Consider the following 12,465-nt stretch of genomic DNA (forward strand, 5'->3'; position numbering starts at 1 on the left):
TCTTTGTTTGCTGTATGCCAGTAGTTAGCAGACCATTACATGCAAATTAATTAAAAACTATAGGTCATCTTTATATGGAGCTGTTTTTGTCAAGTTATTTTTCACTTTATGTAATTAGACACAGAAAAATCTGGCATTTTATATTAATTTAATTTTTTGATCGATGTGTTTATTTTTTTGTTTAGAAGAAACAAATAGGGGGTCGGCTTTCACACGTATGAAAATTTTGGCACACTTGAGTCAACTCACCGTTTTGATTATCTCAAATAAACTTCCAATTAGAAATTGTTGTATTTGTTAGCCTAAGTGATTGTGAGGGATCATTTTAAATAAACTGTAATTGTAGTTTCTGTTATTTCTATAGTTTGTACTCAATAGATATCTTTTCAGAGATTGCAATTGAATCTTTTGCTTCCCTTTTTGGATTGTAGCTGTTCTTTTATTCTCTTGTTGCATATTTGATTCAGTTTATTAGAAACAGATGTGATGGTAACTGATTTCTGCTGTTTTCTCTTTTGTTGCTAAAATGAACAAAAACATGAGCATGATAAGCTGTTGTTTTATCACACATTTTCATTACGGTACTTAAACATCTGTTTAGTAATTAAGTTTAAAAGCCTTTTTGGCTTCTCCACTTGTTCCTTGTGATTGTCTCATGTAAATCTGTTTTGGGTGGCTGCGGTTGAAGTATTGTGCACCAAAAATATTATTTTTGCACTTCTCCATTTTGACTCTGCCTGTAAAGTCAAGTGCTAAACTAAGATGGACTGTTGTTGTCTCAATGATCAACATCAGTAATTTTGTTGGATTTGGGTTCTAAAGCACAAATGAAGGGCAATTGTATTTATTTTGCTAATGCTTCCTTTATTAACTTAGTTGTTCTTTTTGTTATATTTTAGTAAGTTACTCCTCCTTTCACTTTATCTCCTCAGTATTCTGCAGAACGTCCAACTTTCTGCAGAAAGTTGAACGTTGCAAGCTGCAGTTTCTTTGATGTTCTGTAATGGCTTTCCCCAGCGTTGTAGGCAGCAATTAGCTTTAACACTGGACAAAAGTGGCTCTGACTGGTGCCAAGAGAATCTCGAGTTAGAGATGACATCAAAGCATTCACCTGCCATAAAATCGCCTGGAAATAAAAGTCTGCAAAATGTTACATGTCAAGAATGACTAAAGGTTTGTGGTATTTCACATCAGTGAAAATGCCCAAAACACAAAAAATGGATCTCTTAGGCAGCTTTGAAAAGCACAGAATTTGATTTTATCCCTTTTTGAAGTGTGAAGATCTATGAAGAAAATTATTGTAAAACATGTTTGCGTTCAAACTTAACACTTGTCAAAAGTGTTAGATAAGTCTAAAAATATTTAAAGGACATTATTTGCCATTGATTTGCCAAGTAGAACTTGGATATATGTCCTAATGCATTGGTCATGCTGTTTTTGTTTTTAAGTTGGACAGATGACCCAAAGCAAACATGTCCTCCCAGGCATGTTAATTGTTGAATAATTTAATCCAGAAGTAGACCATGTTATAGAGTTTCAAGTAGAACTCATCTAAGTAAAGGCAGAACCCAGAAAAACATCAACAATGGTGAAATATCCCCTTTACTATATGAACAAAATGGAAGTCTACTTCAGCTTAGGCTTGTTTCATTATTTGTGAAATTCAAGGCTAATGTCTTGCACTTAAAAGTTGAGAATGTAGTGAAAACTCTAGAATAAATCTGGAGAACTATTAAATAAAAATAAATATAAAAAAATAGGAATCTAAGGAACATATTAATGACCATCTGACAAATTTACTTTGATTATTTGTATGTTAACCATGTCTGTTGGGTTCATTTCAGTGTGAAAATCAATATAATGCTTACTTTGTAAAATATTCTACTCCTACTAAACCTTCTGAAGAGATTAATTTAATTCTAAAATATATTTTTTATTTCAAAAGCATTTAATGTTTGTAACAAAAAATGCAAGTAAAAGCCTGTTTGATAGACATTCACTGCCTGTTCCTGTTGAGCAGGAGAAATCGTGAGTCAAGAGTTAGAGTTTGGAAATGTTTTGTTGTTGTACGGTTACATGATCAGCTGCTCGCTGCTTCAGTTGGCTCAAGCAGGGAAGCCCTTAGAAAATGATTTTCCTCCTGTGTCTCCGTACTTAAAAAATAAACCCAGAAACTTCTTTCTCTTTTGCTTTCCTTCTCTTTGAAATAAAGGAGGGTGTGTTATGAGTAATGTTCTGAAGTTTTTGCTTAATGTGGTGAAATTGTTTGCTGTTCTTCAGCTCCGTCGTTTCCTGAAAAGATGTCCCCCGTCAAAGCTCTCACCATGAAGGACTATGAGAATGTGAGTAAATGTATCGACTTTACACTTTCTTTTTTGCATATAGACAATTGTTTATGATTCATTGCGCTGTAGTGAAGTAATTATGATACGCGAGAAGCATGGTGTTAGCTTAAAGATAATGCCTTAACCTACTGCTTTAGAAAAACAAGTTATGAACTTGATCCACTATTCTCTTCAAACCAAGACATTCCATTTATGGACATTTGGAGGATGAAGCGTGTGTGTAGGAGGATGAGGGTTGAGGTGGGCTAAACTCTGCATTTCAGCATTTGAATGGAATGCATGTTCAGGTTCTGGGCTCACGCTTCAGACTGGCTGCACGATTCGAGGCTTTTAGAGGGGTCCAGACTTCTACCTCCTCCCTTCAGCAGTGCACCCAACCCCCACTTACCAGATGTACGCTGCTCTGACCCTCCAGCACAATGATGCACAGTCTGCTAAACACGTACAAGCCTCCCTTGCTTTTGAAAATATCCACACATGCCCCCTTTTATGCACTTGTGTAAATACTTTTTTCCCACAAATATTGTCTCAAAGATTTGACTCGTTGCTGCGTAGATGTCTTAAATGCATTTTATGTGTAACAGGATTTGATCAGATACCTTTATGTTTAACAGCAAATCACAGCTCTGAAGAAAGAGAACTTTAATCTGAAGCTTCGCATTTACTTCATGGAGGAGCGTATGCAGCAGAAATGTGATGACTCCACTGAAGACATTTTCAAAACGGTATTATTTATTTTGTATCAAATACATCGTGCCAGGGTATTTACGCAATTCTAACAGTGTCGTATTTCATGCCTCTGACTAAAGTTGAAAGAGTTTGGAGGAACAGATCAAAAGATCATCTAGATTAAAAGTCCTAAGGTTATCTAATGGGATCTTAAAGCCTTTTTGTCCTTAGCCTCATTAGTTGCACCAATCAGGCTTTTCCTGGCCTTAACAGCTTCCAGATTTTTGGTGCGATCTGACCTGCCAATTTTAAACTTTAACTTATTGTTCTTCTTTTTATAAGGATTATTAAACAAAGAATATGCTGCACTTTCCTTCATAATGATGTTAGTTTTTAATCCTAAAGAAATTAAGTATTATTCCAGCGTCTACATCAAGGCATTAATCCCTAAACTGTATCTTGTTGATGCATTCATTGACTGAAAATAGTGGGAGGTCTTTGTTATGATGCATTTATTGAACAGGAGAATAATCAGAATTTTCAGTGTTTGATGTCTGACAGATTGATTGGTGCATCTCAACTTTGAATTATTATTATTTTTTGTTTGCTTGAACTTGCTCTTTATAAAGTTATTGCTCTTTGTAGAACATTGAGCTTAAGGTGGAGTTGGAGTCGATGAAGAGAGAGCTAGCTGAGAAACAGGAGCTGCTTGTGTCTGCATCGTACGTATTTCAGAAAACTCATGTCGGCGGGCTGTAAATTTTCTACTATTAAATATGGATGTGCTAATTAACCCGAGCTAACCTGTGAACGTTCATTCCAGTAAAGCGTTGGAAAGTCTAGCGGGTCGAGAATCGGGAGAACCCCAGCGAGTGAGAGAGCAAGCTCAGAGGGAGATGGACGCATTAAGAGATGTATTCAACAAAAGGATAGCAGAACTAGAACAGGTGAGTCCAAAATAATTTAAAAGATAAAGATCATGTAATACTTGTCATAAACAATATAAACAATGTGTTCAGTTCTCTCTTTTTTTTTTTTTCTTTTTTTTTTAAATAATTTTTACTAGATCAACATTAGTTTTGCTAATAAACCTAATTAGTTCTGGAAATGAACAGTTGCATAAAAAATAGCATCTTTTTCCATATTTGCAGAATTTACAGGCAGCAGAAGAAGAGGTTGGGAGGATGGCAGCTATTGCTGAAGAGGAGAAGCTTAAGAATATAAACATGGAGAAGCAACTTCAGGCTGTTGCTTCAACAGACATCCATGCCCCGTTTTCTCTCCCCAGAACAGTACAGGATTTACAGCAAGCTCTACAGGAGAGTGACAAGTAAGAAACAATAAGATTACAACTGGAGTATGTAACTTTTATAAAAATATATATTTTTTACATAATCTTTAAAACTATCACCATGTCATGACAGTATAATATGAGACAGATAATCTGTAAAAAGTGGTGAAATACACCACCTGGTCTGAAACATCCAATCAGAGCCAGGAGCCCTTATACTGATCAAAAAGTTTCAAATGTCTTTAGCTTGGATTGATCATTGTAACTGTATCAATGTTTTAAACAGAAAGTACATTGTCATTTAAGAACAGCATATTTATTTGAAGGTGTAATGTTATCAATAAGAGATACAGAAATATTTACTCATTTAGAAATAAATCTAGCAGTCAAATGGGAAAAACGTCCCATTTGACCTGAGAACCAAATGAAAGTTGAACATGTTCAGAACATTTAATACATAAACTGTGTTTTTTACTCATTTCAGTGAAATCAAGCAGCTCAAGATCACCGTAAAGAACCAGGAGGCTTTGATCCAACAGCACAACAGCGGAGACTCACAGACAGATCCGCAATCAACCAAGCAACTCTCTGAGCTTATTGTAGAAAAGGACCAGCAGCTTAAGGTGTGAATTAAAATTTCTCATACAGATTAGTTTTTTTTCTGTCATGTCATCTGAAATTAACTTAAAGACGTGGAGAAAATGTAGCAGTAGAAGAAAGTTTTTCTTCCCTATCATCTTTCAGAAAAAAACATTTAGTCATGTCCCGATTGTGCTGTTATGATCACTGTGGGAAATTTGCTGGACCCTCCACTTTCCCTATGCGTTTATTGTATAAACATTCTTCTTGTAAATAATCTTTCTTACAGTAGAATTGTTGACTTCAAATTATTTGGAAATGGTCTTCTAACCTTTCACATATTGATGGGCAGCAACAGTTGATTTTCTAAGGTCACGGCTGTTTTTAGCTGGGCAGGCCGGTTGACACATTTGCTGATTATCACTTAATCACATACTTTTGATCAGCTGCACCTGGTTGATGCTTTAACTTTTACAATCCTGAGAAGTAACACGGATATATTTAGTTTTTTTCCAGTGGCTGTAATGAGAGTGCTTATTAAAAGGACTCTTGGGTTTATAAAGGACTCTTGTGTGTATCCTTTCCAGGAACTGAGGGATGAGCTTCAAAGAGAGAAAGACAAAGCGCAACCAGACCAAGAGGTTGGTGATTTTTAGATATTTCTATAAACTCTTTAAGAAAATGTTTAACTTCTTTGGCACAGTGACATTGATTCCTATCTGACCACTTACTGTGATTTTTCTCAAACGTTTCGCCTCCTTTGTCATATCAGACCTTTAATGTGTTTTTGGCAAGATACCCAAAACACAACAAAAATCTTAACTGTGAAAAAGCATGCAAGATCATTCAAATATATAAATTGTAAATGCCCACAGGCAGTGTTCTAAGGAACAAAGGTTTGCTGTTTGGGTCTCTGGAAACATTTAGTTGCTGGATTTATGTCTTGCTTTTGTCTACTAGTGTGCCTCCTTGGGCTAATCTTCCCCTCAGCTTTAATAATGAGGGACATCAGTCTTTATAGTAAATTTGGGGTTTCAGTGTGGCTGGCTGACACTTAACTGTGTCTTTCTTTTTTTGTCTGAATCTGAAACATATGGAGCCTAAAACATTAAATTACAGCCTGATGCATGTAAGGATTTACGTCATATAAATATCTTTAATGTCTTGGTTTCTGATAGGATTTGGGTTAATATGGACTTAAAGTTTTATCACAATATTTTGTGGTTCTTTTGTGATAATGATAAAAGTGATAGGAATTATTTATTCCTTACTTTTTAGTTAACTCTTTGCACGGCACAGCAATCATAGCCCCACAAACACAAATGCTACTCTTGAAAAACATGCCCTTTGTAATATGCTTTTTTCAGACACAAGTCACATAAAGAAGTGTAATTTACATCACTAAAGTGCACACAGTAACTGCATTTAATCATATTTTTAAATGAATTGATATTTATTGATACTCTCATTGAACAAACAGTGGAAAAAAAATACAATTCTGACAATAAGGATAGTTTAATTAATTAATGATTAATGGTGTTATTTAATGTTAATTAATGATTATTTTAAATCATCATTGATTGGAATTTATTGTAACAACAATAAATCAAAATCTTATAAGAAATTTATCACGATAAATGATAAACGATAAATGCCCATCCCTACAAAGAATGGTTTTATTGACTGAACGCTTCTTGATGTGCGTAGAGTAGTACTAGGTACTTTTGAAATGTCCTGGCTACACCACAGATAACTACAGCAGCCTCAGAGGATTTGATCTGACTGAGAGTGAAAGAGAGGCGGAGGCAGGGATTATTAAGGCTTAGGGCTTATTGTGCTTTGCACTCGGTCATTCGCCGCTATGCTTGCTCGCTGATGGAGAGAGAGAAAATGCAACATGGCTGGACTGTAGCTGTTAGGATGATAGCCATTAAGTCTCGGGACACTTGATGTGGCAGACGTAGGTCTTCTGGACTTAACTGAAGCGGGCGATTGTCGAAAATCCAAGGCTCCATGAAGGACCCGTGTCGTATATGTGGTGTCCGTCTGGTGGGAAGCCAGTGCCGCTGGATATTTAGTTCATCGGGGAAGAAGAAGCTGCAGGTCATCCTGTCCCACGTGTTGGGTCGGGAAGTGATCCGTGATGGTCGTGGAGAATTCCTCTGTGGAAAATGTGTGTTCCAGCTGGAGAAGGTTATTCAGTGTGATATTAATATCAACCAGTTGCAAGATGAGCACAACAATAAGATTCAGAAATTCCTGACGGAGAAGGAACACCTGATCCAGTGCATTGTCCATATCTACAACAGAAACAATCCTGGGAGTAGTTCTAGGGGAAGTGCCCGCTCCAGGACTCCCCTCAGGTCCTCTGAGGTTGGCAGTCCCGATGTGGACGCCGTGTGTCAGCCGCTCCACGAAGGACTGCTTTTCAGGGAACATGGGAGCATTGACGGGGAGATTCGCATGAGAAGGTGTGTGAGTTTGGATAGAATCGTCGGTAAAGGAGTGCTACCTGGCCGCTCGGGGCTTCGGAGCAGCAGACTGGGATCAGGCGCTGGGCTAGATGGATGCATGAAGAATATCGGACTGAGTGGCACACGTCACCGCTCACAGAGCATGTACCTTGATCTGGTGCAGCGCAAGGGAACGCTGTCTAGGCAAGGACTCAAAAGTCACTCCACTTCTCTACAGTCTCTCAACAGAGACTTCTCCTCCGACCAGCCTGCAGATCGTCCTCACAAGCGAAAACTTTGGGACTCAAAGTTGTTTCTTTCTGGGCACGGTACCAACAGTGACCCAAGAAGAAAAGTTCAGCCAAAAGCGATGCTCCACAGGTCCTCAAGTCAGCCGTCTGTAATCTCTGACCTAATCCAGCTCCTGCGCTGCATCTCTAAGCACCAAGTGTCTGCCCCCTCAGGCAGTCGTATTCCCGTGCTGAGGAGGTTAAACGCTGGCGCTGCTATTACTCGAGCCAAACTAAGAAACAGAGAGGCAGAATGGAAGTCTCTGCAAGATCTCACTGAGGAATTTAATGATCAATATGCCCCTGTCAAATTAAAGGTAGATAATGTCTATAATGGTGTCTTGGTTCATCTGTGCCTTTTTAAGTGAAGTGACGAATGCTTTGCAATAACTTCTTTCATTTGATTTTTGTTCTCTCTTTTTGTGTGTGTCTTTTGATATTATTTAGAAGAGCAATATAAATCGATTGGAGTCCGTCAATAAAATGCTGACTGAAGAGCTCAACCGGGTGAAAAGCGCCAATGAAAACATGACAAAAACACTGGAGGATTCACAGAATCACAACAAGGTACAAGAGGCATTACATTCTGCCACATGTTCCCTAAATAACTGAATGTGAAATATGTTATGTAACATAATTTGCTGTCTGTTGTGGATAGACCCTGTCTGTGACGTTGGAGGAGAAGGAGACTGACCTTGACACAGAGAAGAAAAACGCTCTGAAGAGAGATAAAACCATCCAAGGGCTTACCCAGGTCCTCAGAGAAAAGGAAAAAGAGGTTAAGATATATTTAAGAACCGACACCGTCTTCTATCACTCTTAAGTCATACCATGCTCTTAAAATGAATTTGTGCATTTTTCAGATTGAGGAACTTTGTCAGGAGATTGAGGACAGAGATGATGCTTTGGCCAAGGCCAGAGAGGCTGCACATAAAGCCCAGCTGCAGAAATACCAGGCATGTTGTTCCTACTGTGTTACAGAAACTAAAACATCGATCCTTCATTTTACTCTACATGGAGGTTTCACTCTTCCCTCTAGATCTGTATATTCACAAGTTTCTTAAGATACTTTGGTCAGATTGAAGTGTTTTTCAAAAACAATTTAGTACAGGTTTGATCAGCTTATAGATTTAGTTTGATTCTGATTGCTCTTTTAGAATAACATTAAAAACTTAAGTGACCATTCATTATTTATATTATGAACACAGGCAGAGTCATGGCACATATAGCAGAGAGCAGTCGCTATAAAAAAAAGGCTTTACTATTATTTTTAAATAAATAATAGTGGACATTTTTAACTGTTTTAGTGTCTTAATTTAGTGGTTACTGTAGCTTTTACATCTCATCCTGTCAGCCGATTCACATCAGCAATTGATTTTTTTAGTGCGTCTCTGTATTGGTTAAAAAAAAAAAAGGCAGTCTTAAATTTTACTTTTTAAAAATTGTATTCAGGGAGTAGAGGAGCATCAAAGCCTGTTAATGGAAAAACAAGCTGAGTTGGCCCAACTCCAAGGGGAGCATCACACCAAGGTGCTCGAAGCCCAAAAACTACAGCGTGCCTTGGACAGGAAAGAACAAGAACTTGCTGACCTGCAGCAGTCAAAGGACCAACTTGAGATGGAATTAGAAGACATGCAGCAACAGAAAAAGAAAGGAGACAAAGCCCTAAACGTAAAGTAGCATAAAGGCATTTACTGTCTTTACATTTTTCCTCCCCCCCCCAAAAAATCTAATTTCTCTTCATGTGATTATTTTCTTCTCCCAGGATCTCGCCAATCAGCTGAAAAAAGTGAACAGTGAGATGAAGGAACGGGAAAGTGCTCTGGAACAGCAATACCAGGAGATGCTGGAACAAACCAAAAGAAAGCTGCACAGCCATGAAGTCACCATCCAGAGGCTCACAACCACACTGGCTGATAAAGAGCAGCAGCTACAGGTGACGCAATCTATGTTTAACCAAAAGATCTCTTTGATTTTCATTTTCAAAAAAGATCTGGAACTCTGAAACTTATGTTTAACTCTTGTTCATCAGGAATACATAAACATGGTCAGAGACTTGGAGCAAAGCAAAAGCCCCGGCAGTAACGACGGCATGCTCACCAAGCTGCGGCAAAGGCTAAAAGAAAATGAGAGCGCCCTGGAGGTTGGGATGCCTTTAATGTTATCTGCTCACCAGACGGACAATAATTAGATTTTTGACACTTTTTTTTTTGTTTGCTCTCCAACAGCAAGCTCTGGATGACAAATTTTCTGCCATTGAGGAGAAGGACAATGAGATCCATCAGCTGCAGCTGCTGCTCAGAGAAAAGGAACGGGACTTGGACCGGCTCAATAACCTGCTCACTCATAATGAGGAAACCATCAATGTAAGTAGCTTTTAAAAAAAAAAAAAAAAAAAAAAAAATATATATATATATATATATATTTGACTGTGTAAAAATCGTAACCTGAATGTGCTCGATGTATAGCAATTAAATTTTTTCTTGCAGAACTTTGACAGTCTTATCAAGGAGAAAGATGTGGAGCTGCAACATCTTGCCAACACTCTGAAGAACCTGCAGAGAGCCAAGCAAGATGTAGAAGATAACCTGAACAGATCACTGAGGGAGAAAGACGCCATCATCCACCAGCTACAACTCTCTTTAGAGGGCAAGACTAAAGATATGGAAGTTAGTTTACCAAATTATTTTTCGTCTTCGATCCACATTCAGCTGTGGAGATTTTAACTTTCAGTCGTCACAGCTGTCTAGTTTCAGCCTGGTCTGCATTGTCTCTAAATCTGTCGCTTTGTGTAGGAAATGGCGAAGAACGTTCTGAACCACTCACAGAGTCATGCTCAGGACCTGGCTGAGCAGATGGGCCAGAGGTTAAAGGTCACAGAAGCAATGCTGGCTGAGGCTGTGAAAGCCAGAGAAAGACTAATAGATGACAATGAGAGCGCTGTGGAGGGACTGTTGGCTACAATTAACAGCAAGGACCAGCTTCTTAAGGTCAGTGCACAGGCGTAACTGGTGGGGGGCGTAGCATGGGGCATCTCCCCTCCCACCGCTTTTGTGTGCCATGTTCAGCAACTAACCAGAGCCAAAAGAGAAAAAAAAAATTGTAGTTTTCTTCCAAACAAATGTATAAGTTGAATAATGCTGCTTCATGCAGATCATATTTGCTAAATGATGACTAGACAATCCATCCCAGTATATCTTATTAAGCTAGTTAACAAGATAATGTCTATTTTACATTCATTGCTAGTTAGTTAATGCCAGGAATCTTTCATTTCTGTACAGAAGTTGTACTCACTGTTGCTTTCCACATATTTAAAAGAAGTCTTTATTGTCACAATAGAAAGACCAAAATCAGGAAGGAGATAATAGACCAGAGGCCAGCAGCAGTGAAGTTGATGATGCAGGGTTTTCTCAGGTAGGCCAAAGGAGAGATTCTGACTTGCTGAGGAAAAGATATTTGTTGCAGGGAGAAATCAGGCAAGTTAAAAGGACTGGCTTTTTACAGATGTTACAGAATTGCTCTCATTCACTCTCCAAAATATTTTTTGGCTGAATTGTAGGTAGCACCGGGAGAATGCCATATGTAGTTCAGATTTAGACAATTTTATTTTATATTTTCAGATATTATTTGTGTTCAAAAAGGCAGCAGATTTGTCATTCCATTTTTATTGATCTCGATTAGTTTTGCGCATCTGAATAAAATTTATTTCTATGTGCATTAAATTAAATTATCAGGTTTCTTAACCTGTTACCTGTCACTTCCGTTTTTTGTTCCAAGTAATAATTTACATATAGGAATAGTGTTTTACTGAACATGATCTACTTCCTACCCTGTAGATGTTGGGGGGGGTAATTGTGTCAACTCTACCAGAGTTTGGCAGCCAAAACTTTTGCTTTTGTTAGTATATAGTTTGAAGAACTGAATTTGGTCTCCTTGTGCTGCACTGTGGCTCTTAATGATTGTTTGTGTTTAGCCACAAAGGAGAGATGCTATTGAATGCGAGATGTTGACCTCTGAGAAATTATTTTCCAGGCATTTATGTTTTGAAAGAAGTAAATTAGAGTCCGAAAATGTTTGGATTTTCAGACATTAGTTGGATCCCAATGTATAAAAAGTCTTCTATCTGGCTATCCGTTCTTTGTTTAATATACATCAGTTCATTCTCTCATCTGTCTGTCCTTCCAACCTTCCGATGTTTTGTCTAGTCAACCTTTTTTTTTTTTTTTACAAAAGATCAGCTATAGATACTTTAGCATTGGGAATGTAGTGAATAATAATAATAAAAAAGACTTGTTTATGGAGCGGTGGGGAAAAACAAGTCTAACCTACCGATTGCGTTTATTTGCCGTTTTCTCTCCTAAGGAGTCTGCAGAGCACTTCAACCGCATGCTGTCTGAGCGTGCTCAGGAGATTCAGGAACTGAGGAAGCAGTTGGCTGATAAGCAACAGGAGCTTGCCAAAGCTGAGAGGAAAAGCTCGTCAACAACCCAAGAGAGTTATTTAGAGACGGCAGAACTAAGAACCCTACTTGTGGAGAAAGACGGCCTCATTGACGTAAGATCCCTTACAGCTGTTAAGCTGTCGACTTGAAATGTCCACAAAACATGAACAACATAATTTGTTGGGTTACTTACATTAAAAGAAAAGTCAGATATTATCTTTATGCGTTGTAATGTTATTCTGCAGAAGCTTTTGCAGCGGGGTCAGGAGAGGGACAAGTTCTTGGCAGAGATAAGTCAGAAGGCCGACGGAGATCACGTGTTGGAGCTCAGGCAAACAATTCAGATTATGCAAGAGAAACTTGATGAGAGAGAAGGTGAGACTTGGGTCTGCTTTAA

General features: G+C 38.2%; 1 protein-coding gene across 10 annotated transcripts in view; it reads left to right on the forward strand.

Moving 5' to 3' along the window:
- cdk5rap2 (CDK5 regulatory subunit associated protein 2) overlaps positions 1–12,465 on the forward strand; it is a 35,732-nt gene that overhangs the window by 3,799 nt on the left and 19,468 nt on the right. For 4 of the 10 annotated variants that reach the window (XM_015043605.1, XM_015043610.1, XM_015043607.1 and 1 more), the window contains exons 1-13: positions 6,730–7,953; positions 8,075–8,194; positions 8,286–8,405; positions 8,491–8,583; positions 9,080–9,298; positions 9,393–9,563; positions 9,660–9,770; positions 9,856–9,993; positions 10,117–10,296; positions 10,423–10,617; positions 10,967–11,041; positions 11,990–12,181; positions 12,314–12,443. In XM_015043605.1, the coding sequence (XP_014899091.1) occupies positions 6,898–7,953; positions 8,075–8,194; positions 8,286–8,405; positions 8,491–8,583; positions 9,080–9,298; positions 9,393–9,563; positions 9,660–9,770; positions 9,856–9,993; positions 10,117–10,296; positions 10,423–10,617; positions 10,967–11,041; positions 11,990–12,181; positions 12,314–12,443 (2,800 nt within the window). In that variant the 5' untranslated portion in view covers positions 6,730–6,897. Of the gene's footprint in view, positions 1–2,280; positions 2,343–2,959; positions 3,071–3,659; positions 3,737–3,837; positions 3,962–4,165; positions 4,345–4,789; positions 4,929–5,471; positions 5,526–6,729; positions 7,954–8,074; positions 8,195–8,285; positions 8,406–8,490; positions 8,584–9,079; positions 9,299–9,392; positions 9,564–9,659; positions 9,771–9,855; positions 9,994–10,116; positions 10,297–10,422; positions 10,618–10,966; positions 11,042–11,989; positions 12,182–12,313; positions 12,444–12,465 lie in introns of those variants that run through there. The other 6 variants (XM_015043612.1, XM_015043615.1, XM_015043613.1 and 3 more) reach the window with 4 other exon arrangements.

The sequence above is a fragment of the Poecilia latipinna genome, unplaced genomic scaffold (genome assembly GCF_001443285.1).
Source record: "Poecilia latipinna isolate Pla-1442-1.1 unplaced genomic scaffold, P_latipinna-1.0 Scaffold642, whole genome shotgun sequence".
Lineage (NCBI taxonomy): Eukaryota > Metazoa > Chordata > Actinopteri > Cyprinodontiformes > Poeciliidae > Poecilia > Poecilia latipinna.